General features: G+C 31.4%; 1 protein-coding gene across 1 annotated transcript; it reads right to left on the bottom strand.

The window, feature by feature from the left end:
- Positions 1 to 5,452: 5,452 nt before the first annotated feature.
- On the bottom strand, positions 5,453 to 26,490 carry LOC145323051 (uncharacterized). The gene is made up of 16 exons (XM_080165437.1): positions 26,418 to 26,490; positions 25,934 to 26,042; positions 25,338 to 25,671; positions 23,924 to 24,007; positions 18,579 to 18,806; positions 18,127 to 18,234; positions 16,832 to 16,951; positions 15,329 to 15,420; positions 14,707 to 14,776; positions 10,049 to 10,092; positions 9,428 to 9,488; positions 8,847 to 8,954; positions 8,334 to 8,489; positions 7,080 to 7,151; positions 6,456 to 6,559; positions 5,453 to 6,108 (listed from the first exon to the last, which is right to left on the bottom strand). The coding sequence occupies exons 2-16, from the start codon at positions 25,972 to 25,974 to the stop codon at positions 5,793 to 5,795; spliced, it is 1,938 nt and encodes a 645-aa protein (XP_080021563.1). The 5' UTR covers positions 25,975 to 26,042; positions 26,418 to 26,490; the 3' UTR covers positions 5,453 to 5,792.
- Positions 26,491 to 27,308: the final 818 nt, after the last annotated feature.

Here is a 27,308-nt window from a genome sequence, read left to right as displayed (position 1 = left end):
CCATAGAGCTAAGTTTCCATTGAATGTAATTGTCTTCCTTTCTTCTTATTGTTTGTTATTCTGATTCTAACATAAAAATTGAAGGTTTCTCTAGACCCAGGGGAGATATTTTATATTTTTATATGTCCTCACTTAGCCTTTAGGGGCACCTTAAAGATTGAAGATAAAAGCAAAAACATAATAACATAGATCATAGAAATAGGCAACTTAACAGATTTATTTCTTCAATCTTTACACACAGACAATAAGATCTCAATACCACGAAGTTTACTTAAAATTAATTTTAATTAAGTAAGACAATATTTCATATGTTTATAAGTGATAGGTATGAAGGCAAGACAGGATAATGTGAGCCGTGCGGCAGGGGTTTTAAACTTACAGTGCCTTTACATTTAAATAAACCAAGAGTAAAAGAGTAAAAAAAGAAGTTATTGTAAATGTCGTCTTGATAACTAAACAAATGAATAACAAAGCAACTAAATAAATAAAAATATATTCCTAAAAAGATAAGGATGGCAACATTTACAAGGGAAGCTAATCAATTCAAATAAACAAATGAAAATCAATTAAACTTATTTTATTCTTGAAGAAACAGAATTAACTCTCAGTAAAGTATTTTAAAATTTAGATTTACCGATTGCTAGTAAGGAGCATCACGCTCTTTCAGAAATGTGTTATCAATTGGTGAAAGAAGGAAATATTGAACATTTTATGCTAGAAATTCAAGAAAGGAAACTTTCTTTCTTTTTTATTATATTTCTATGGTTTTAAAGGTTTAGATGTGAAAATAAAATCAAATGTTAAATTACTTGTTTATTCATTATTATCTTACAATTTTCTTTATCACAATTATATAAATAGTGTTTTAATTTATTGTCAAAAAATTATAATTGAAATGAAATGAGTCACCTAGCAGACAAAAAATAAACTACATATAATATGTGACTGGAAAGATTTTTTAGGATCTTGTGGAGAGGGGGGGGGGGGGTTAAATTTGTACTGATTAAGCCAAGGATGAAAACATTTATGAGGGGAAGCTTAAAGATTATAATAAACAATTGAAAATCAATTATAAGTTGCAACAGATTGCAGGAAAGTAAAATAGAAGCTTACCAAAGCTAGACTCTCAGTTTATTGTTTCATTATGTAGATTTAATAATTATAAAGATTATTAAATAATAAAAATATTTTAATATATTTCTGTACTTTATCTTTGTAAGTTTAAAATGTTTAGATAAAAATTAAAATCAAGTATTTTTTCCTTGTTTATGCATTGTTATCTAATAAATTTTTTATCATTTTCACATAAAAGATAATTTAATCATTATTAAACAGTTATATCTTCAAGAAAATTTGTTCACCTAGCGGACAAAAATTAACTACATGTAATATGTGACAGGATGTTTAATGTTTGTGTTTGTACAAGAAGATCACCTCCATTTGAAGTGATAACCCTTAGAGGGTAAGTCGAATCTTTTAGCTTTCAAAAAAGCCACATAATAATACAAAAAATGAAGGATGACAAAATATAAATTTATATTTATTTTTTAGGTTCCGTCAAGTATGAAAATAATTAACAAGAAAACGTCATGCCATGTCATGTCATAGCACAAGGATGTTTTTTTAACAGCTCAGCAAGGGAAAATAAAATATTGGTATCAGTAGCGTGTATATGGGGGTTGCATTCATTTTTGCAGATTATCACATTTGTTTTGGGTTTGGGGAGGGGGTGATAACTTGAGATTGACCCCCCCCCCCCCTCCACAAAAAAAGTAATAAATACATAGTTCCAAATCAAATAAAATTTTCTATATTTCATATCTAAATTAGGGTTTAGGGGTAAATAAAAAAGGGCTTTTCCTTCAAAATTTTACCTACTACAAATGAAAATACCTAAAAGAAGCTTCCTTTACAATCATAACTTAACTATATATGTACTTTTGAATGAATAATGACCGTATAAACATTTTCAGATTTATCATGATTTTTTGACTGGTAGTTAAAATACATTTCAGAGCATTTATGGTAAAAATCTTCGGCGCAGAAAACATGACCTTGCCTGGACCTTCACATTCAGGGATAATGTTCCAGAAGAAAATATTTACTTACCCTCGTCCCTATTTTTAAGTGGAAGCTTATCATTAAAAAGTACAGTAACTTTGTAATTCTAACAATGGTTTTACCCTAAACTATACTAGTAGACTGTTGTTTTGCCTATCATTACATACATTTTATTAAAGAAAATTGTATAACCAAATATAATTTTTTTTCTGCCTAAGTAGATTTATCCCTTTCCTTGTTTACAAAATTACAATTATCATCACTATCAGCTGGGTTATAACCATGGGCGTGCGAAAAGAAGTTAAGGTAGCTCCAAACACCCCGGCCCCCATTTAATATAGATTTGAAGGGCCTTCCTTCCAATTTGTTTCCACTTATTTGGTTCTCACTAATTACCAAAGCATCCATCCCCCCCCCCCCCCCCTATTACTTTCACTACTATTGTTTTGTGTGAAATTGAAGCGGCTGAAGTTACAACTTTTTGCGTCTCTAGTATGACGTGGAGTGGTCCAGACTCGAACCCGACACCAAACAAACGTCCTCCACACACTATATCTTTCAATGTAAGGGTTAAAAGAGACCGTTCTAAAATTAGCTTCGTGCAATTTCTCACGCTAGAAAAGTGCAGTCATAGGTGACGAGGGACAAACAGGGAAATGTTTACTTTAAAAAGTACTGTAGATATAAGAAATAGGCAGAAAAAGGTCTCTTCCCAGCAAAGTGTTTAATTTTTAACAATTTTTTGGGGCTTCTTTCACTTAAACCTATTTTTGAACCTAAAGGAATAAATTCGTCTACATGCGATATTTAGTGAAACTGATCCAAAAACCTTCGCAGATTTTTTTTAGAACTCATATCCTCTGTTTTGGTTTATGAGTTTATGAAAAACAAACATGTCCACAAAAAATGACAATTCATTTATTATTTTTTTTACCTTACAAGCAGCTGCGTGCACATGATTTTGAGTAGGGTTGACACCTTCCTACAAACCCATCCTGTACAGCAAACAATGTAAGCAGACAAAAATTGATCTTTGTATTTCACAATTTCTGAATTTGAAAATCTAATGCAAAGTAATAATAAATAGATTTTATGGTTATTAACAAAAAAAATGTTCTAAACAATGTAATGTAGTAAGGGACAAGCCCAACGCGTAAGTTTGGAGTAGCTACGCTCATTTATTTTTAAATCTGTATTTTAAATTAAGACTGTATATGAATCCCATTGTATATAAAATGATGGATTATGTTAATTCACCTGGGTAAGGCGCCCCAATCCCTCCCAACTCTGGCCCACGGGCAGGGAGGGAGGGATAGGGTTCCTAAAAGCTCTAGTTATATGCATATCTATTACTAATAACTCGTGGCTTGGGTTACCACAACAACAAATAAATGAATACTTATTTTACTATTTAAGCATGATTTATTAGAAAATAATTAAGGAACTAATGCCAAACAATGTTCTATTTTACAAATTATAAAAAGCTAAAGTTCTACAGCAACTTGAATTTTTGGCTCATCTGAAAAGTTGCATAAAAGCAGTTAATAGCGGCTGAGAATTAGAGCTTTTATCTTCTTAATATTGACTAGATTTATAGAACACAGTGGTTTAAAAGTAGAAGTAGAAATAAAAATAGCTGATTGAAACATTAATAAAAGATTTAACACAGAAAAAAATCTGCCAGGATTTACTTCTTAAACTTCTTAAACCATAAAATATGTAATTTAAACCTGTTTAATGAATTAGCTTGAAAATTGCATTTACCAGTGTGGGTTAGGATTGAAATACTGTGAACTAAAGTGGATTATATACTCTTTTTTTAGTGATTATTTTTGTGCTAAGTTTTTGATAAGTTATTATCTAAATCTTTGAAATATTGATATAAAATTATTGGATCTCTATCAGCATCTTTTAGTTTTTCATGAAACTTTGAACTAAAACTCAGATTTTAGAGCAATAAACTATGATTTATGAAAGAGATTAGTAGAAAATCCTCTAAAGAAAACAGAATTCATCTCATTAACCACAATATTTGTATTATTATGAAAAAACTTGTTACTTTTAAATAAAAATAATTATAATTCAAATCGGAGTAAAGTAGGCTGAGAGGAAAATTATTATGCTAAAGAAGAATAAAAAATATAAATATGCACATTACATTTTATTTGAAACTTCAAATATTATACATTTATAATCGTGTTTTTTTAAAAGTGTTGTCATTTTTTTTGTTAATCCTATATAACTTGATCTGTGAAAAAAGTTAAAATTTGAATGAAATCACACATGTCAGCTTTTTGTTCTTTGCATATTACTTGCAATATATGGTTTACAGGGCTAAATATAAAAAAAAATTCAATACTTTTGGCTACTTTTTAGGTTTTTACACATAAATTTTAAATAATAAAAATTGTTGGTTATAATAACGATGTAAATAAAGAATAAAAACAAAAAAATAGATTTTACAAGTTTAGCCAGCTGTTTCACTGTTCTACCACCAAAGTTTAAGTTATTTGGTTAAATCTAAAAAATAACATCTATTGCCTACATCTACACTATTTCTAAAAACTAAGTATATTGACTATATATATAAAAACAAATTTTAAGCACAGCTTAAATTTAATATTATCTTCTGCATTGATAAGTACTTGAATAAACAAAATAAAAGAATATCAATCTATAATTATTCTAAAACAATCTAAATATTTTTCTATTCTAAAAAAGTTAAAATATATACAGGGTGCGAAATATGAATTGTCTCTGAATTCAAATTAAAAAATAAAAGCTTTAAATTTCTAAGCATATGGATTCAGTTTCAATGAAGAGAGGTATTCCATAAAACTTAAATTTGAATATTGTTTAAAAGCATAGTGTAAAATATCAAAATCCGGGACAATTCATGTTGCGCACCCTGTTTATCATTAATTTATGAAACAATTGTTTAATTAAATAACTATTATTCTCTATTAGTTTTAAACATTTAAAAAGACAGTTATATGTATGTAAAATGTATATTAAATAAGGCTTTTTCTACAAAACTGTAGATTTAAAAAAAATATTTTTTAGGTTAGGTTATAGAAGGGCGCCCCGAGAGTTTCACGTTCTCGAGGTGGATATTACTAGGATTAAAAGTAGGGCAATTTTAGAAGGGGGGGGGGGGGCGTAATGTGATCTAGAAGAGAAATTATTAGAAAAGTACAATAAAAATAAAAGAGTTGACAAAGATTATTCACTCAAAGAAAAAGCTATTTCTGCACAAGGAGTATTTTAATTGCAAAACATTAAAAAAATGCATAATATATGTAACTTTTTGGTTGGCAGAAAAGTTGAACGCAAAACAGATATTTTATTCAGGTGCAATAACCTTGTCTTTAGACTGAAAAACATAGACAACTAAAAATATATATATGAATAATTATATCATAATAATAAAAAAAAAACTGCTTCACAAAAATTATCACATATGGCCTCGAAAGAAATATTTCCATCGTAAAAGAATTGCATTAATTCATGTCTTTATATAACTCAGGGATACAGGGATAGGACAATGGAGGATAAATTTATCACAAACTCCACATTCAACTCTACCCTTCGCAGCTTTTAATTCAGTGGATGGGTATAGTAAGGGATACAGATTAAGTTAAACGCCATTATCCTCTCCCTCCCCGGAATAACTATATTATATTGCACACTAAGAGAAGTCTAATTGCACTAGAGCATAGATTAAATATTACTTAGCTAGCCGCTGCCGGCTGTTCAGTGTTCTGACTTGCATGTAGGTTATGATCACTGGGCGCCACACCTGCCGTTATAAACTTGGCCTCCCTCTTGTAGCCTTGATTGTAGCTGGAGTAGCTAGAGGAGGGCGGGGAGTAGCCTTGTGCAGGCGACGAGTAGCTGGGAGCTGGCGGGGAGTAGCTAGGCGCCGGGGCTGAGTAACTGTCGGAGGGCGAGGAGTAGCTGTTGGCTGGAGGAGAATAGCTTTCAACCGGAGCTGAATAGCCGTCGTCGCTACTTCCATACGCGGAGTAGGTTGGAGTTAGCGGCTCACTAAATGGTTTTAGATATATTTAGGAATTAAAAAAATAATAGACATCTTTTTTTTTGGATGTCAGATGCCTAAAGTAAGGACTTCCAGACAAATATTGTGCAATAAAAAGCCAGTTGTATATGCATTGTACAATTGATTACCTGTAATATCTGCTTCGTGACCATAAGAAGTTGGTTTCGTGCTAGTACAAACTTTCTTTCCATATCAGAGAGAAACTACGTAGGGACATGAATAAAATTACCTGTAAGAGCTAGCTTCATGACCATAAGAAGAGGTTGGTTTTGTGCTAGTACAAACTTTCTTTCCATATTAGAGAGAAACTGCGTAGGGACATGAATAAAATTACCTGTAAGAGCTAGCTTCATGACCATAAGAAGAGGTTGGTTTTGTGCTAGTACAAACTTTCTTTCCAACTTTCTTGGGAACATCCTCAATAATCTGACGGGGAACCTAAACAAAAGAAGAAGTTCAACTAATCATAAAAATGGTCTATTTGTGGGTCTTTCCAATATTCTAAATTCCACTTTAAGATTATGTAATACTGAATGTTTTATACAATTTTCTATTTCATATATGTATTATCACTTGGATCTTACAGCAGATTTTCATATTCTCTAATAAAAAAATTGAAACTTGTAGCGGGCAAAATAACGATTTCCACCTCTACCTCATCCTTTCCCCTCCTACTGGATAAACGAACTGAATAATATAAGGGTTAAATGTTAGCAAACTAAATTGCATAATTTTTTCCCAAGCCATAATATCCACTTGTATCCAACTACATCCATTGCTACAAACAAATAAAATTGTACAAAATAACAGCTTAATATTTTTAACATCATATACAGAAAAATTATATATGTTGTTGAATTTATGATATCTGTAGACTATCTGTCAAAATTTGGAGACTAGGAGTTGAATAATCCGTAATACCATGCAAATTTTAAAAATAATAATTTTATAAATGTACCTTATTACAAATTTCTTTGGGTATCTGGATACAAGTTTTCTTTGGGATTTTCTTAGGAACATTCACAGGATCCTGCAATATTAGAAATATAGTAATAGAGTAATACAGAAGCTTCGCTCTAGCTCCTTGCAATCTGTTTTGAAAAAAAAATAGAATAGGATAAAGTAAGAAAAGAGATTCATATCCTGACTATAATTCTGGTCGACAGTTTTCATTCATTATTATACACACAGCCAATGGTAGTGGACGGTCAGTCAAATATTTCAAGACAATTACATTAACCTTTCTATCTAAGGAAAGTCATGAAATCTGTTAATCTTCAAATCTCAAAGTGTCTCCAAACTAGGGTCTTTTAAATGGTTGGCACACTGCATACGAAGGTGCTTTGACTTTAGTGTCAGAAACTAAATTGGGACATAGTGCATTTTATTTCCCTAGGTTAGGTAACTTCATTTCACTTTTTAATAAAATCTAAAAGGCAGCCGTTTTTGAGAAAATTAGATTTGAAAATTTCAAGTTCAATTTTCACCCACTAGGAATTATCACATAACCATATCAAGAAAAACAAAGATTATTTTTTTAAAATTTGGAACAAGTTTGCTTTTTTAAACTTCTTCATAAAACTACTCCTGAAGTGAGTTGATTCATGGCCATTTTTATCAGTTGCTTTGCTAAGGTCACGGAAATTCAGCCTTAAATAAATCATATGTAGAGAGGTTTTATGACAGAGTTTATAAAAGCAAAGTTGTTTAAATTTCAAATAAATGATCTTTGTCAAGATTATGCGGTAACTCCTAGTGGATGAAAATTGAACTTGAAATTTTCAAATCTAATTTTCTCAAAAACGGCTACATTTTAGATTGTATTGAAAAGTGAAATGAAGTTACCTAACCTAGGGTAATGAAATGCACTATGTCCCAATTTAGGTTCTGACAGTAAAGTCAAAGCACCTTCATACGCACTGTGGTTGGGCTGAACAAATTGTGTTTTATAGGAAAACTATACAATGCTATTATATTTCTTCTTTAATTTATTTATCTTTCATTAACTTACTTCTTCTGTCCCACTAGAAATATCATGAAATACCAATAGAAATAATCTATAGAAAAACTGTCTAAATCAGCCAATAGGATAATAGTTGGAGTCAGCTACAAATAGTAGCATTTAGAATAACTAATCATGAAATCTCTTTTTAAGTTTGACGAATCTAGTGGTTAGATGGACCCTCTAGAAATATTATGTCTATTTCTATACCTGAGTGCAAACAGTTTTCGGGAACTCCTTGCATTCTTTTCTGGGCACATTGATGGGGAAATCCTGGCACCTCTTATCAGGAACCTTCTTGCACTTGGTGCGGGGCACCTGCTTCTCCACCTTCTTAGGTACCTGTTTACAATGCTCTTTGGGCACCTAAATTACAACAAAATATTAGGAGTAACTGGCGGAAATTTTTTTTCTAATTGGATAAAAATTTTGGGTAATTTAAAAAAAATTGTGATTGGTTGGTTGCAAACTAGAAGTGTTCAAACTTTTAACCAACAGAATGTGTAATTTTGTGATCATCATTGGGGATATACATCATATATCGTACATTCTCTAATACCTAAAAATCCGTGAATTTCTTAGTCACTTGCTTAGAAAATATTGTGTTATATGTGTAACTTATACTTTTTTGAGCATAAAATATGTTTTATTAGGAATTTTTATAGCAAAGTACTTTCAATAAAGTCCCCCGCAGGGTTAAAGATTTGGCTAATCAATACTTACATCTTCACATTCTTGATGATAACCATATCCATGACATTCCTTCTCATAGCTTGTTGTACACTTCTGTTCATACTCCCAGTCTACTTTAGTCTCGTATACCATCTCACACTATAAAATATATCAAGGTTTGGTGATCAAATAAAAACATGTTTTGTGAGTGCAACATGTTTTCAGTGAAATGCTTAAAATGTCACGTAATGAGTCATTATTACTCATATTTATATGCTCAATCCAAATATATTTCATTATATTTTTTTCTTACACCATTTCACACTTGAATATATCAAGGTTTAGTGGTTAATAAATAAAACATGTTTTGTGTTTGCATGTTTTCCGAGAAGTAGGCAAAATACGGCGTAAAGAGCTCTATAAACAACCCCCAACCCCCCCATCTTAAGGTTTATTTGCCATAAAATGGTTGTGCTAGGAAAAGCTAACAATTTTTGGACTTTAAAAAAAGCAAATTTGGGTAAAAAATTTGACCATCCATCCTGGCAACAACAGAAGCCGTCCGAAATCCAAGTAACAATCAGGATTAATACGCTATTTCAATAAAAATTACCCTTGTTTTTCATTTTTACCTGTTTCTTATACACAGTCCAACACCTTTCCTCTGAACTTGTGTCATAAACTGTTCTACACCTAAATATTGTTTCATGGTAATTTGTACATAACATTTTCTTAATTAGATTCTAACAAGATCCTTTGGAAAGCCAAACTTTATAAATTTTTAGTATTGATTCTATTATATTCTATAATTCTAACTGTACGTCCGTAAGAAACGGAATGGGGGAAACATGATTATCTAGGCTTCTATTCAAGATAAACGGCTAAATCTTCTTTAACATTTTGACTATTTTTGTATAATTCTTCATGCTTTTTTCCATTTATTTATGTTGTTGTTTTCTATTACAGATGCGATTGATAATGAAGATTTTTTCTTTGAAATATATTTCGTTATGAAGCAGCAGTAGTTACTAATTTATAAATGTTATGGTTGAGATAGATTTATAACTGTTAAAAGTGCTTCTTTAAAGAATCTTATAATTATAAAGCATGCTAATGAAGAGTAATGCTTGTTTTGTTTTGTTGATGGCTAAAAAGGTAATGTTATAGAAAAGTCCAGATTTGAGATTAAACTTATCAAATCACAGCTATATCAATTGGTAGCAACTATTCGGCAGGCAAATAAAGTATCTAACCTGGTTTCCGTAAACTCATTGCAATGTTTCTGATATCCAATTCCCTAAAATTAGTCGAAATCAATAATAACCTTATTACAAATTACTAAAAAAAAGTTTGCTCTAATTCCCAACCACACCGCTTTAATAATGTATTGATAATCTAATTTTTATTTACTAAGTATATATAATAGTTTTTGTTAAAAAGATCCATAATTTCTGCACACATGACCTTACTAAGGCATTTGATAGTTAAATTTAAAAAAAAACATTTTTAACTAGAATCGTTTTTTTAAATAAAAACTAATATGCATTTATATACTCAAATTTGTTTTGATTTTTATAGATTTTTAATTTTATTGTGTTTTGTCATATTATTTTTCAACAAAGAAAGAAATTTTTAAGTTTAAATTTTTAACTTTTAAGTTTAGCTGACTTGAGAGATGCAAATTGTGATTTTTTCTGATCTAATATTCTTTACTGGCCTTTAAACTGAAGTTTTCAATTTTATAAATCATAAGTAACAACAAAAAGAACTTTATATTCTTTGAATAATGTAAAGTTCTTTCATCCTTTATTACATTTTTAATCCCATTTAAAAACTACTAAGAGTAGTAAACAAGGATGACAAATGTAGTAGAGAGGCTTACAAATTCTGGTTAAATATAAATTAGACCTGAGCGTTTGTCCTTTTAAAATCGGACCAACGGAAGTTCAAAATAAATAAAGTAGATTTACACAAAACATTTCTACCGTCTTGATTATAGGTGAATGAATAACATTGCAGTAAATAACGTTACAAGAAGATGGATAGACATACATTGCATTGTAAGTTAAGTACTAGCTACGCTAATAAAAAAAACTTTGTTGCATTGCATTTTGGTAATGGTTCTAATATGTGTGAATTTTGTTATTTAAATTGTATAAAAGATAGTTTGGTAGCTTTTAAAGACAAAGCTTCTCTATAACTTTCGTAATAGAAAACCATTTAAAAACAAGGATGACAACATCCATAAAAACGAAGCACTGAAACGGTAGGACAAACGGACCTTAACACTTGTATAGTGTCAGAACTGAATAAACAAAATATAAATGTATAAGAGTCAAAGCAAAATTGTAAGTAAATTTGTTGAAAAACTGCTTGATACAGGATAATGTTTATGGACATACTTACATTTTTAGGACTTGATTATAGAGTTGCTTCGCTTATAAAATTACACTCTGTTGTCCCAGGAATCATCATACCAAAAATTAGATCAATCGGATTATTAGATCACATAACAATTTGTTATTAAAAAATGGACGTACGGACATTCTGGTAATGATTATAGAGTTTCTAAATCGTACCTTACTACTAAAGGAATCACCGTGCAAAGTTTGAAATCGATAGGACAATTCTAACATGTCTAAATTGACGGAAAAAAGCTATCCGTCACGGACGGACGGACCGATCCTAATTATAGAAAAGCTTCGCTTTTTAAACATAGCTTGCATTATATTTTGTTAAGTATTATTCGTTTTAGTGAGAATTTTGGCATATAAATAGCATAATTTAGTAATTTAGTGAGTTTCAGTTTTTCAACAGCAAAGCTTCCCTGTAATTAAAAGAGGAAGAGGATAAAAAACATGCTTGCATTCTATTGTTTGGTTGTAATTGTAATATGCAGTTTTAAATTTGGAATAATGGAAAATTTAGAGCACAACTTCTGGTAAGTGTCGTCCTTTTATTATAAAACAACTTAAAACGAAAAAAGCACACTGGTACTTTATTATTTTGTAATTTTGTAATACATTTTGAAATATTATTGCTTGAAGAACAATTCAGTAGTATTTTTAGTCACAAAACAAATTTTCCGATTTTTTTAAATCTAAATTTTCCGCTTGTATTTTATAAACTCACTGTTTAAATAAAAAACATACATTATTCTTTCAGTAATGATTATGTCATTAAGAACTATATGGAAAGCCAAGTATTATAGTTTCCCTTTATGCAATCTTAGCAAGTAACTGTTGCATATGAAAAATGGTCTTTTTGTTAATTTTTTTCTTTCTTCATAAATTGCGTATAATAAAAAATCTGTTTATAAAAGAAAGGGAATTCGCATGTATTTTTAAAAATTGATAGTCAACCTTTTGTTTAAATACAAGTTTTACTGCCAACAATAAAAATGCAAATTTTGGATTCAATGAGATATCTGAGGTGGATTCTTAAAAAAAGTTTGCCTCACTAATCGCTTAGGATTTATCACGAAAACAATTTTGCCCCACTAAGCGATTAGTGGGGCAAATTTTGTTTAAGAATCCACCTCTGGATTAATTTAGCAATCATTTTACAATAAACTTTTTTTATTTTTTTTCTGGAACCTAAACTTTAGATGATTATTACCCTATTATAAGAAAATTACTGACATATAAATAAGCCTAAGGTTTTGGCACATAAGGTCTTGTAACATAATTGTTCTAATTGTCAAAATAAATTATACTCATGTTCATAATACATGTATTCAAAGAGAGGTTCTACAAATATCAAATTTTGGCTTATCTTCGTCGATTCATAAAGTATTATTCATTTACTATGTAAGAAAATTTTCGAATTTAGACCCTATATTTTAAATTTTAGTTTTTTATTTTTTTCTTAAACGATTTATCTTGGGATGGATCTCTCTGGACCTAGAAGAAGCATTACTGTAGAGGAGAACCATAACAGTTCAGAGGTTAGAGAGATATTAAACTACATACGGACAGATAAACATCAAATTACTTTTATTTAAGGATTGACAACTTCATTATGTCCTGCTAGCCTTTTAAAGATATTTTTAAATACTTCTTTTCATCTAGTTGGTTATAATTTGAAAGGAGGCTAAAACAATAACCAACATTAGTGTCAACTCTATGTTACAAAAATTAAATTTCTTCAGCAATATACTATGAACTGAACATTCCATTATTGCTAGAATTGAGTTGATATAGGTTTCTTATTGCAAGGATGCGAAAATCAATGAAAACAATTTGTATTATAACTTTACTATACTTTTAAATTTAATTGGTTGTAGGGATGTGTTACTTCTCTCTTGAGTTAAGAAAATAATGAAGATCACCTCACCTCTTTTCCTGGTCCTTAGATATTCATTACTTGCATTTACAAAACTTGCATGCATTATTAGTTATTTTTGTTTTTATACTGTTTTTTTTATTTAGAATATTTGATAGCTTTTCATAGCTGCGCTACTTATGGACATTATTATTCAAATATAATATTAGCTTGAGGACATAATATACAAAATAGGAGCATATGTTATTCAAACAGGAGGAAAGGAACATGTAATATGTTGGACAGGCGGCATGGCTCAAATTATGATATTTACGAAGATGTTAAAAATGGTTTGGGCTGCTGCTATGTTAGACGAGTGAAGTTAAAAGAATTCCAAACCTAATTAAGACTTTCATACATATGTATAAAGGTTGTTTGTTTAAAGGCTTTGTATTACAGCACATGTACAAATATATTGCTTTTAAGGCTTATTTTGAACTTAATGTCAAAGTAGATAACATGTAAATTAGTTCATACTAACCTGCATGTCTGTTATGATCACACTAGAAAAATAATAAATTTATTTTTACTTGGATCTTACACCAGATTATCTTGAACTCTAATAAAGTTAGACTTGTAGGCGGCTAAAAATACGACCCATTCTATCCACCCCCTTTACCCCAACCCCTTCCCTTCTACTGAATGAACGGACTGAACTTTAAGTGATGTCCATGTTAGCAAACCAAACTGAAAACCCCTGACATAATATCCACGTATATTCCATATCTATTATGAAATTAATATAAACTAATTAAATCTATTTTAACAGAATTTTTTTTACATAGATTTGCTTCTTCCTATATTCTTGGGAATTGAAATATTTATTTTTGCTTGTATACATAATTAAATCTTTTCTTATACAAACGAGAACAATTATATTCATAAGTAGCGCAGCAATAACAAGATTGACCATGAAGATTAAAAATCAGATTGAGCTAATATTTAAATGGTTTATTTGGACTATTCTACATGAAATAAAATTTTCACTCTAAACTATTGTTTGACCCCAACCCCCCTTCCATTTATTTTTTATTTACAAACAATTTATAACTATCCCTTATGGGAGGCTGTAACCCTGCGGGGCTCTATCCTTACGGGGTATTGTCTATTCTAACCTTTACTTAACCAAACCTAACCTAGAATTCTCTTAGCCCTCTGGCCAAAAATATTCCTTCACATCAAAGTTATTACAAATAATACATTTGTTTTCCACCACTAAGCTTATTATACTATTAACGTTGACAGAATAGGGGAGCTTTAATTATAGAGTAGCTACGCTTCTAAATGTATTAAATTATTTTACAAACTTAATAACAGGTCTATTGTTTGTTCTAAAGCTGCTAGTTGGCTAATTATTTCTTTTTATTGTGCTGGATTAATTGCAGAGTTATAAATGATTCACAAATTAGAGCAATGCTATTTTGAAGCAAACTTGTTTCTTGTCCACTAAGATCTCGAAAATAGTTATACATTTTTTTATATTTGTGCTGAATTGGTTTTAAGATATTTTTGAGGCATTTAATGTAGGTCTAACCCTCTTCAAAACAGCCGAATATTAATGATATAGAGTAGCAAATATAAAAATTACCTTTCCCGTATCATAGCCTTCATTGCATTGTACTTTGTAAATTGTAAAACATTTCTTGTCAAATGTCCATCTAAATAAAGATAAATCATTAATTACTTAGCAGCCTAAAGCAATAGAAATAATTATAGTATATTCAGATAATCAATCAGTTAGACAAATAGGGGTAGGACAACAGAGTAGGATCTATGTATTATTTTAATTTTTTTTCGTCCATAAATATAATATGTAAGCTAGAAATATAAATAAAATTTCGAATCATGGAAAGAAAACGAAGTTACGGGGTTTCGTCGTATTTTCACAGTAGCTTTACTCCTATTTCTAGCCCTGTGGGGGGCTCTAACCCTGCCGGGCAATCATTGACACTTACCTAACCTAACCTTACCTGAAATAACCTTTCAAAAGCTACTGTGAAAATGCGACGAAACCAGCAATTTCGTTTTCTTTCCATGATTCAAAAAATTCGTCTGCAAGAAATTCCATTGTAAATTAGATAGATTATTGAGTCTGAATATTTTTTTTGAAAGAAGTTAAAAAAGGCCCAAAAGTGTTACAATCATTAAAACGAGAGACGCGGATAAGGTCGAATGGTAAGGTCGCTACAAAAAATTTACATTATACATACCTTGTTTCAGTAACGTATAGAGTTTCACTGGATTTTTCACATTTAAAATTTGGAGTTGGGGGTCCAAAGGGTCCCGGCTTTCTGGGCTGAATCTGAAAGTGTAAAAAATAATCTAATTTTAGGAAACAATATCTATAACATTTTTGGGTTGTCTCTAACTGCCTTTTTTTCAAAAGCACAAGATCTGATTGCATTCTGTTTTCAAAGAAAATATTGTTGTATGATGCAAGGACGCCCAAGCTTTTTATATATTTGAAGGGGGATAAAATGAGGGTTTTGAAAGGATTTGGCTTTTGTCGAATCTGGATTGGTTGGTTAAAGCTAGTAGTGTCCAAAATTTCTAACTATAAATTTAAGAGATACTTATGTTAATCAATTTATTGCCCATTGTCTTTTCCCTGTCTTTAATCTTATTATCTAATTATCGACTGTTTTTCTTTCTTTAAAATTGATTCATAACGTTTACACAAATATAAAATTTAATATTATAACTTAAAAATAATATCCTTATTTATCTTTGACAACAAAAAAACAATTATAAAATCGCCCAAGCGCCGCAAAGTAAACCCTTAAAAAACAATTAATATGAAAAAGTGTGAAATCATTGTCTCCTTATGTCAAATGTTACACTTCGTAGCCTCTTCCGTGTTAACAATTACCAAACTATAAAAAAGAAAAAAAATGTAAAAAAATCTCTAAACAGCCTTTGAGAAAAATTTATTTCTTTACAAACTATATAACAGAACGGCTACTTCATTATTACAACCAATCCCCTCCCCAACGAAAAGCAGATGCGCTACGTGTTTCGGTACAGTCACAGGTTTCTCTGTGCGTAAAAGTTAAAAGTTTTAGTTCATTAATGTTGCACAAATTAGAGCTTTCTGTTAACAAATGTCAAAACATACTTATAGAGTAACTTTACTTTAACACTTTGAAAAAAAGTCTTAAAAATCTTAAATTTTGATGTTTTTTTAGAGTGTCAATCTTTTTATTATAAAGGGGAAATGACAAACCAATTTATGCTCAACGACGTAAGATAAATGTGATTTAATAAATGGCCTTTTAAAAAGGTTGCAAACGGTAACACTTAAAATAACTCGAAATTATCAAATTATGACATTTTACTAATTAATTGTTATTAGTTTTAGTCAAAAGACAAATACATGACCAATAATTTACAATTTTGAAAACTTCATTTCAGGAGAGGCTTATCATTGGCATTAACTTTTTTTGCCAATCAAAAGTAACTATTATGAGCAAATACAATTTCTGGGCAAAAAAAGTCAATTCTTAGCCAATTATTGATTTCTCAATAAATTAGCTCATTTAATTTGGTCCATTTCTAGTTGTTGTTCGTGGGTTTTGATCTTAAAACTAATAATTTACAAGGAAGATATAGTTAATTATTTGATATGTTAATGGATGGACATATTTTATTTAATAAAGATGTGCTTTTATAACATAATCTGTCAGTCTGTCGGCAATGGTTCAGGTACTTACTACCTTATGTCCTGAATCTTCGTACCCCCCGCCACCGTGCCCCCCACCCCCACTGTAGGCTCCATAACCACCCCCACTTCCTCCACCTCCATAACCACTCCCTCCCCCTCCGTAGCCGCTCACCTAAATAAATAGACAGTTAAAAATATTTTCTAAAATTGCATTCAATTCTTGAAATTTGCCTTCTGAATTTCCTGCATGGAGTTATAACTATAGGAGCAGCAATACAAACAGAAGAACAGGTAGAAGGATGGAGAGACAGAAGGAAGAACAGACAGAAGGAATGGCAGAAAGAAGGAAGTACAGACAGAATAAAGGACAGACAGAAAAAAGTATAGACAGAGTGAAGTAGAGACAGAAGATAGGAGAGAATAAAGGGAAAACAGACAGAAGGAGAGAAATTTTGAAGCAAGGACAGATAGAAGGAAGGACAGACAGAAAGAAGTAAAAACAGAATAAAGGACTGACAGAAGGAAGTACAAACAGAATAAAGGACAGACAGAAGGGGAGATAACCAGAATGAACGACAGACAGAAGTAAGTACAGACAGAGTAAAGTAGAGACAGAAGAAATGAGAGACTGAAGGGATGACTGACAGGATGAGAGATATACAGAAGGAAGGATAGATAAAAGGAAGGACAGACAGAAAGAAGTACAAACAGAAGAAAGGACTGACAGAAGGAAGTACAGACAGAATAAAGGACAGACAGAAGGAATGACAGACAGAAGGAATGACATACAGAAGAAAGGACAGGCAGTCAAAAGGAAGAACAGACAGAAGGAAGGCCAGACAGAATGAAAGTACAGACAGAATAAATGACAGACAGAAGGGGAGATAACCAGAATGAACGACAGACGAAAGTAAGTACAGACAGAGTGAAGTAGAGACAGAAGAAAGGAGAGACTGAAGGGAGGACTGACAGGATGAGAGATATACAGAAGGAAGGACAGATAGAAGGAAAGACAGACAGAAAGAAGGACATACAAATGGAAGAAAGAATATACAGAGGAAAGATATACAAATAAAAAGGACAGACAAGAGGAAAGAGAAACAAAAGAAGTGACAGACAGAAGGAAGGACAGACAATGAATTACACAAGAAAAGACAGGCATAAGGAAGTACAGACAAATGGAAAGACAGAGAGAATGAATGACAGACAGACTGTCGGACAGGAGTAAGTAAAGACAGAATTAAAAAGAGACAGAAAATAGGACAGACTTACATCACGAAATTTACAGCACCTGAAATAGAGGAAGATTACAGACAGAAGGACAGATACAATAATAGAAAAACTTACATCATGAACTTCAACAGCACTTCCATAAGAACTAAAATCTCTTGGTTCTATCTCCAAATCTCCGTACTCATACCCAATTGTCGAAGCATAACCACCATAATTAGTATCCTAAAACAGTACAAAATAATTAGTTAAAATTTAGTTAAATTGTATTTTCTTTTTATGATTTTTTGGTTCAAAAGCATGCTGTTATTGCAATCCTCTTAGAATAACAAGATGTCTTTGGGCCTGTCTTTAGCAAAGGATATGGTTCTCCTGTTCAATGAAGATTCTTAAAGGTACAGGAAAGTTTTATTTTGAAGAAATCACATCTAGAAATAATTCCAACCTGCCAAAAAGCAGATGGTCCACTCAAGAGCCCCTAATGGGTGTAGCCACTAGCATTATAGAAAAGAATGTTATACTGTATGTTGGTAATATGAGAGTGCAAAATTGTTTTTTTTTTAACTTACCAATATGGATCTCTTTAATGTTTTATCCTTAGTCTCTGCTGTCTCAAATTTCTCCCCCTCCTCCTCTTCAACTGAAGAGGCCGAGGCTCTCTGTCGCTTGCGGTCACCTTGCTGCTCAGCTCGTGTCTGTCCCACTCTTTGTTCAGTTGCCCTTTGTCTTTGAGGCTGCAGTTCGCCTCTTGGTCCATTTACTCTTTGTAATCTTGCTCCTTGCGAAAGCCTAGGAACCTAAAAAATTTAAGTATTAATTTAAAGTAAAAGACTTTAAAAATGGATAGAATAATAGGTTGTGCTTTACAGGGAATCTTAATATATGCAAAAATATGGTTATAAGCTTTTTTTTTGCTGAAACATAGTTCCTTTAGGCTATAGACTAAAACTCTACCAAGGCAAAATAGTTAAGTGTTGTTAATGGTTAATTAAAAATGCAAAAGACTCTGTCTTAGCTAGCTTCATTTTTTTATATACCTAGTTATGAAACAAGTGATAAAAATTGACTTTTACATTTTGGTGCTTTCCCTTTGTTGCATTGAAACCCAACATCCCCCCTCCCCCTTATTTTTAAAATACACTGAAAAAACCAGTGAAGTCGATATTTTTCATATTCCTAGCCTTTGTAGAAAAGCCTGCATAGAAATAAATAATAAAATGATTGAATAATGAAATAATTATGAAAAATGTTTTTTGTTGCAAAAAAATATCTGCAAGGACTTTAACTTATAAAGATAAAGAACACGTCATAAAACCATAAACTGATTTAACGAAGATTCACTATTATAATTAATCTAAAAGTGACATTTTGTGTTTAAAAAACAATCATTTAAAAAATGAAAACCTTATTTAACATTAGATTTACAAAAGCAAATCTTTTCACATGTCACATGGCTTTGATTAAATTTAGAGGCCTTTAAATTTCTAACTAAGAAAATAATTCGGTATAAAGTAAAAAGTTTTAGGGTTGAGAAGCCATTATATTCTAGTATGGTGTGTGCCACCCCTGTAAAGCATAAAGCCGTGGTATTTTAAGAAAGGATTTGATGTCTAAAAAAGAATCCAATCAGTATAGCGGTTAAGACAGAAAGACAAACATCAATATAATTTTTATGATTGTTGTCATCCTTGTATCTTTAATCCGATTCTAATTTTAATTTAGTGCAAACGTATTTTTTAATTGGATGCAAAATAATTAAAATATATATATAAAAGTTAAATGTTAAGTAACAAGATCGTAAACAATCAATTTTGAAAATTTGAGTAACCCCTCTCCCCTCCCCCCCCCCCCGACTGCGAACTATGAACTCTAGCCTAAAACCTAACCTAATCTAAAATATTTGTTCGTCGTTGTCGGGAGGGGGGTGGGGGGTACTCAAATTTTCAAAATTGAAAAAAAAATTCTAAGAGGATAACGCCAAATTTGATATTGATTGGACCATTCTAACATGCCTAAATTTACGATATCGCCTATCCGTTACGGAGGACCTACAGGCCGACCCTAATTATAGAAATACTTCACCGAAAAAATATAAACTTAAAATATAAAGATCTTATTAACAAGCAACATATGAATTTTCGATGATCCTTTTACAGACATAGTAGACATAGTGAGGTAATCCGAGCTTTTTTAGAACACTCTGTGCGCGTAAAAACCACAATTATTATGTATTATACTTTTGCCACAATTTTTCAGTTTAAAATGTTAACCAACTGTGCATATTTAACAGGGAGGGAGGGGACATGGGATTGTTAATTACACCAGTAGGTACCCAAAGTTTTATAAGCAGATCCTCTTATTCGTTAGCTTAAAAACTTTAGAAACTTGTATTACCACTAGTACAAACTAGTAGTGTCCAGACTTTCCCACCAATATATGCAGTAATTTCATTTATCTGGGTGTATATTAAGATATATAAGTTTTAAGGAATTTTAATGTTAGGGGGAGATTTGAAATGTGCATCAAATTTTAAGGATTTTTTATAAAATTCGTTTTTTGTATAATTCTTTATCTAAAAGCGGAAATGCATTTTAAGTTAATTAATTTTGACCAATAGGACAGGTGGATTTTAAACTACCTGTGCTCTAATTGGTTGAATGATGTACGCTATCCAATCAGAGCGCAGATTTTTTAAATCAACCAATCACAGATGCCAAAATTAATTAACTTAAATTGCATTTCCGCTTTTAGATAAAGAATTATAGAAAAAACGAATTTTATAAAAAATCCTCAAAATTTGATGCAGATTTCAAATCTCCCCCTAACTTTAAAATTCCGGAAAACTTATATATCTTAGTGTATATCACATTATTGTCCATTATCTTATCCCCCAGAATCCTTGATATTCAAAGGGTGATATGGCACCTACAGCAATATCACTTAGCCTCCAAATCTCAAGGGGAGGCGGGGTGCTACGTCAAAACTAAAGAACATCTACTGCTTTGCCAGACATATGATATTTAAAGTGAGTTTAAAGAGAATGCCTCGGCTCACATTGGCTCTAAAAATGGATGTAGAATATAAGTGGATATAACGACAAGGGAAAAATTGTCATCGATTTTAATTGCTAGCATGGTACTGGTTTATTGGCCAATTCGCTTATCCAATAGGAGGCGAGGGGATGGGGTAAAGGGGGTGAAAATGTGGAATCGTATTTAGCCCGCTTCAAATACCAATTTATTTAGAGAACAAAAAATCTGTAGTAAGATCCAAGGGATAATATATCCATTGCTCTAAGTTATCAACCATCCACTTAGATCATATCCCTGCACCCCTGTTCTTTATACTTTATATTTTTGTATATATATGTCAGCAGTTTTATATTCCTTGGTTTCATGGATCAATTATTAATTATAAACTGCATTTTTTTGGTAAAGCAGCTACTTTTCAGTCATTTAAAAGTCAATACAAATATAAATACAAAGGTCATCGTTTACTAAATTTTCTTGGGGTTTTACATAAGATTTTACCGATAGATTTTATTATTAAGGGAAAGAAGCCGAATCTCAATCTAAATCCAAAACAGTTTTCTCCTTAAAAAGTAGCAGCTTTTTGCCAAATAATTGTCAATCCGCAGGTTTATGTGCCGCCAGTAAAAAAACAATATCCACTAATGTCGGGCAATAAATCAGTGACAAATATCGGTGTAGTCAAACGCTGGAGTGTATAAAATAATAAGTTAACTAGGTATTTCTATACAGTTAGGTTAGGTTAAGATATCAATTTACAAATAAGCCTCCCAAAGTGATTAGACATTTCAAAATCCTATAAAATGGTTTAAAATAGGTTAGGTTCGGTAAAGTGTCAACTCCGACGTTTGTCACTCCTGTGTTTATCCTAGGATCTTAGAGATGTGATATACTAAGGTTGTTTGCAGAGTGGTTTTGCTACTATAAAATTGACATTATTTTAGCACACTAAATGAGTGCATGATTTTTATACGCCAACGATTATCAAATTCATTGAATGGTAGATTAACTTCAGAAAAATCAAAATTATTAAATATCCCATGGATTTGAATTGTAACCTTTCTGTCCCCTTTAAAGAAATTTGAAATCAATATTTTGTAAGTCTTCTAATTGTAGCCCCAAAATATATAAAAATTTGATCAAGCGAGATCTCGAAGATCTTTCCTAGCATTCATTGGCAATAATTAGCACATGAAATTAAAGTGTGAAATGAAAAAAATCAACTGTGTCAAAGTTTTTTTTTACTTTTCCATTTAAAGTTGAAAGGAAACTTTTATCACATCAGCAGTTTTGAAAATGCAATGACTGTGCAGTGCAGCTAGTTAACACTTACACACACAAACACCCCCCCCCCACACCAACACACAAACAACTTTGCTTTTTTACCATGGCCACTTAGATGGGTATAGGTCTGTACATTATTATCTGACATCTAAGAGGCTTGTTGTCGCCCCCTCTCCATGCTACTTAAAACATACTCCCCGTCGCATAATTGCGGCGTAAATCTTTAATTACGACCAACCATTTGATTGCACTACCTTTGTCTGGAATTCTAACTCTGCACAGTAATGAGATGCGCCTGTTCATGGGCCAAGACATTCTATCTACTATTACTATTGATGTAACTTGCTGACATAGCAGCAATAGGTACATTTTTTAACGTCTCTAGTTTAACGTGGTTTGGTCCAAACTCAAACTCGAGAGCCTACATACTTATCGTAATAAATTTATTTTATGGTTTACAAAAATATGCAAAAAAGAGAACCTTTTAATTTCACTCAAAACGGTGCGTGAAGATGTTTTGAATAAGTTTGTTTTAAATAACAGTAAGGGAAGCATACTATATGGAACACACTTTGAGTGCTTAAAAAACAGGTAAAGAGTGAAAATTATCTGTAAATAATACTGGTACCCTATAAGGGTGGGGTCATTTTGTTATTTGTTGAGAGTATACGTCTAATTATCATACATTGTCTTATCATATACCAACTGATTCAAAAAGCAGTTAGGAAACCACATATTTTCAAACTCTTTTTAATTAACTGCTACAGTTTTAACAGATTTACTATTGTTTTCTATCAGAAAACATATTAAAAATATTTCTAAGGTTACACGTCACATAAATATAACAACATTAAATTAAATTAGTCGAGATATGAATTATACTGTAAAATTGTGGCTGGTATATATTCAAAGGAACCAAATGAAATTAATATGTTGATATTCACATGGAATTAATAACTCGCACACAAATTCACAAGGCATGAACTAAAAGTACGTTCATTATTTGTACGTGCACAGGGTGAAAATACCCAGTAGACCGAGATTCTTTACAGGTTTAAAAGGTTACAAGAAAAATTGCCAATAAGATTTATTATTATCTTTTTAAAATCCCTATGTTTTCAAGCATTTTAGTGAATACACCTTTTGAAAAATATTTGTAAGTTTTGAGAAAATCATATGTACAAAGTATGCTCTGTACAAAATCGGACACTGAATTCGCCGGTCCTTTGTGCACATATGTCCCATATATGTTCTTATGTTTAATATTTATTTAATTTTATTGTATAGATAGTGCATATTTGGTTTAACTGGAATAAATTTTCCCTTTTAAAGATGCAAACTGCTTTGCCCTTAGCACCTAGGGAAAAGGAGGAGGTTTCGGAAAATCAAATAAACCATCCAATGGTAGGTGGTAAAGGGGTGCCTCTTCCCTTATAAATTATAATCAACCCCTAAATTTTGAGATTAAATTAGATAGATTGACCCCCCCCCCCTCCCCACCCCAACCAACAACAAAATAAAGGTTGGACAATTTCGACATCTAAAACAAGGCCCCCTAAAGGCTAGAGGAATAATTCATTTTAGAAAAAAAACTTAATAACCTCTTTAAATTGTTCCACAACTAAATCCTCTGCTCTTCTGACTGTCGCAGGTCTTGATGATGAAGGTCTACTCCATATTTCTTGCTAAAATAATAAGTTTCTCGTTTTAAAATAAAAATAATACCTATTGTTTTTATGTTTGCTTCTTAACAATATTCAAATAAACACACTAAATTAGGCAAATGGCTGCTATTTAAGATTGACTGCTGATCTTTTTGATTAACATACCCCTCCAAAGACTCTTCCAGATTAATATTTTTTGGTCCATAGGTCTGTCGGTCAAGCTAGAAAAGACATATTTTCTTTAAAAAAAGGGTTTCGTGATTTCCTATACATTTTTTTCCATTTTTTCTTCTCCTTTTTTAAAACCACAGAATATCTTCCATAAAAATAACTTTGTTCGTTAGCTATTCACGATTTCAAGATTATTAATTAAACAGACTTTGTAGCATAAAAAAATCTTTTATACACATTTGAAACAAGGATGACAACATTCATAAAAGCGAAGCTTTGAAATGGTAGGACAAACGAACATTAACACTTGTAGAGTGTCAGAACTGAATAATCAGAATATAAATGTATACAATCAAAACAAATTATAAGTAAATTTGTTGAAAAACTGCTTAAATACAGGATATTGTTTTAGGACATACTAAGATTTTAAGGACTTGATTATAGAGATGCCTCGCTTATGACAATGTACTTTGTTGTCCTAGGAATCAGTATTCCAAAAATCAGATCAATCGGTTAGTTTTATCAACAACAAAAAATTTGTTGTCAAAAAAGTTAAAAATCAACATGTTTAAAATGGGCGTACGGACATTCTGGTAACGATTATAGAGTTGCTACGCTTTCTAAATCGTACCCAACTACTACAGGAATCACCATGCAAGTTTGGAATTGATAGGATAATTCAAACCTTAAATTAACAAAATAAACTAACTGTCCGTGACGTACGGACCGACCCTAATTATAGAAAAGCTTCGCTTAAAAAATTTTTAGATATTAAATAATGTCCAATCTTCTGCACTTTTGCTTAAAAGGATGTATTATATTTTTACAAAATTAAGTATGACTAAATGACAAACAAGGGCAGACCATAAAATAAGGAAGTGGGTAAAACAAACGTTAGAACAAACATAAACCTCAAACCAAAATGCAATCTTTAGATGTTGGAATAGCAAACATACAATTTTAAAACTGAAATATTTAAATCTATAGTTTTTGCATGTAGATATGTTTCAAGAATAAATTATTTTGTTTTGTAATTTTAAATTAATTACATAGGTTTTTGTATATATTTAAGAAAAATTGCATGTCAAAAATTGTTATTTATCTTCTACTTGCCAAAATTATTATAAAATTAGACAGAGACAGATAGACATCATATTACTTCATATAAGTGTTTGCTTACCCTGGTAGACTCAGAAGTGGCCATTGTCCATTCATCTTCCCCCACAGTGGGATGCGGCACAAACCCATCATCCTCCTTTGCAAACCAACCGCTGCCATAATCCGCCGCCGCCTCCAGCTCTTCTATCATTTCGTCCGTCAAATACTCTGACGAATCATCTATCGGCGGGGGAGCGGCGGAACTTGTGGGCAGGTGAAGCAGCTGGTCAGCCTGGTCAGGTAGCTTGTGTAGCTCCTCTTCTTGCTGCTGGAGGATGTCTATACTTGGCAGGTCCAGGTCTTGCTCCAGGATTCTTCCAAGTTTCTGCCCAAAATCTGGCAACTCATTGCCAAGGCTGGAAAAAGAATAATTTTATAATTAGGTAACTAGGTTATATCTTACAATCTTTGCTTGTTTGCAAAAAAATATGTTGTAAGCAACACAGAAACATAAAAACAGAAAAAAAACTATTTGGTGACCCTTGAAGTCACACATACAACAGGATACAAAAATCTAAAATTAATTGAAAAAGTAGTTTCCTAATAACAAAAAATTATAGCTTAATTATTTAATGTAAATTATTGACTTATTTGTCCAGTTTAGCAAATTAAGTTTACCTGTAGCAAAACAGCTCAAAAATGATTAAATTGAACAACATCTTTTAAGGTTTAGATCCAGGATCTCTTGTGAAATAGGATATACTCTTCATTGTGATATACTAACATTCTAAAAAAAGATATTTATTATATTAGGTCAAGGATTTCCTGAATATATTATTTTTATAGTTAAATACATTACGTTATTAGATCTAGGATTTTTTTAGATATAGCATATAATAGTCATGGTAATATACTAATATTTGAGAGCAAAATATTTTTGATGTTATATAAAGGATTTCATTAATATAGGATACACTAACATTAGAAAATAAAATACTTATGAAATTAGATCTAGGATTTCTTTGAAAATAGGAAACAAACTTCACGTTCAAATACTAACATATATTGAAGGGGCTAGAAGGTCTTTGGCATCCCAGGGGGTTATAAACTATCCCCTATGCGGTCAGAATTTTAATCCTAGATACATCAAATCAAAAAGTACCTGTTAGAAAAAAATCCATTGTTAACACTGCATCTAAAATCTTCAAGAAACACAAATTCATTTCATTTTGTCTGAAAAATAAAAAAGAATCAAATAACACAAAATATGGTAGTTTGTCCCTATTAGATTAGAAAAAATATTTCAATAATTATACCTTTCAAAATAAGTGAATGGGTGTAAATGTAATTAAATATCTTTTTTTTTATGGCAAATGTAGAAACTCTGTGGTAATTGACATATGTTAATCCTTATAATAAAGTAAAAGGATATCTGTCTGTGTGTTTGTCTGTCTGTACCAATGGATCTCGCTCTCCTTCACAACATATCTTCTCATTGGTCCTGGGAAGGTTTATAACTATTTTGTATGAGGGTACCACCACCCTCCCAAGAGAAATCGTCCATAGAAAAAAAACATTATTTAAAAAAAAACTAAAATTTGAAAGTGAGTTGTCGAATTCATCTCCAACCCCCCCCCCCCCCCCCCTTCACCTAAAGTGCCAATAGGGTTGTACCCGCTAGTAAGACATAGAGTAGCTGCTTCTCTAAAAAGGTTTGCAACAACAAATTAATTATATTACAATATGTATAAGTAGCTCCATGGATGAAGGGAACATTTGGCTGAAGATTATCAAAGTTTTTAAATATAATCTCACTTTTGTTGGCTTAAAGTTTCATTAAATCTTGTTTGGGATGTACAAACCTTTATTGTCCAAACTTTTCAACCGCTAATTCTAATTATAGATGGGTCAATTTTGTTTATAATGATGGTGTACGTTCATTGTCTTATCCCTCAATATCCCTGACATGCATACATACATGTACATGAACCCTTTCATTAAGTTTCAGGAAATGCACTAAAATCTTCGCGCATATGTGTTGCGGTGTTCTTGC

The sequence above is a fragment of the Acartia tonsa genome, chromosome 6 (assembly GCF_053477335.1).
Source record: "Acartia tonsa isolate MP-2025a chromosome 6, ASM5347733v1, whole genome shotgun sequence".
Lineage (NCBI taxonomy): Eukaryota > Metazoa > Arthropoda > Copepoda > Calanoida > Acartiidae > Acartia > Acartia tonsa.
This window is presented reverse-complemented; position numbering and strand designations above follow the sequence as displayed.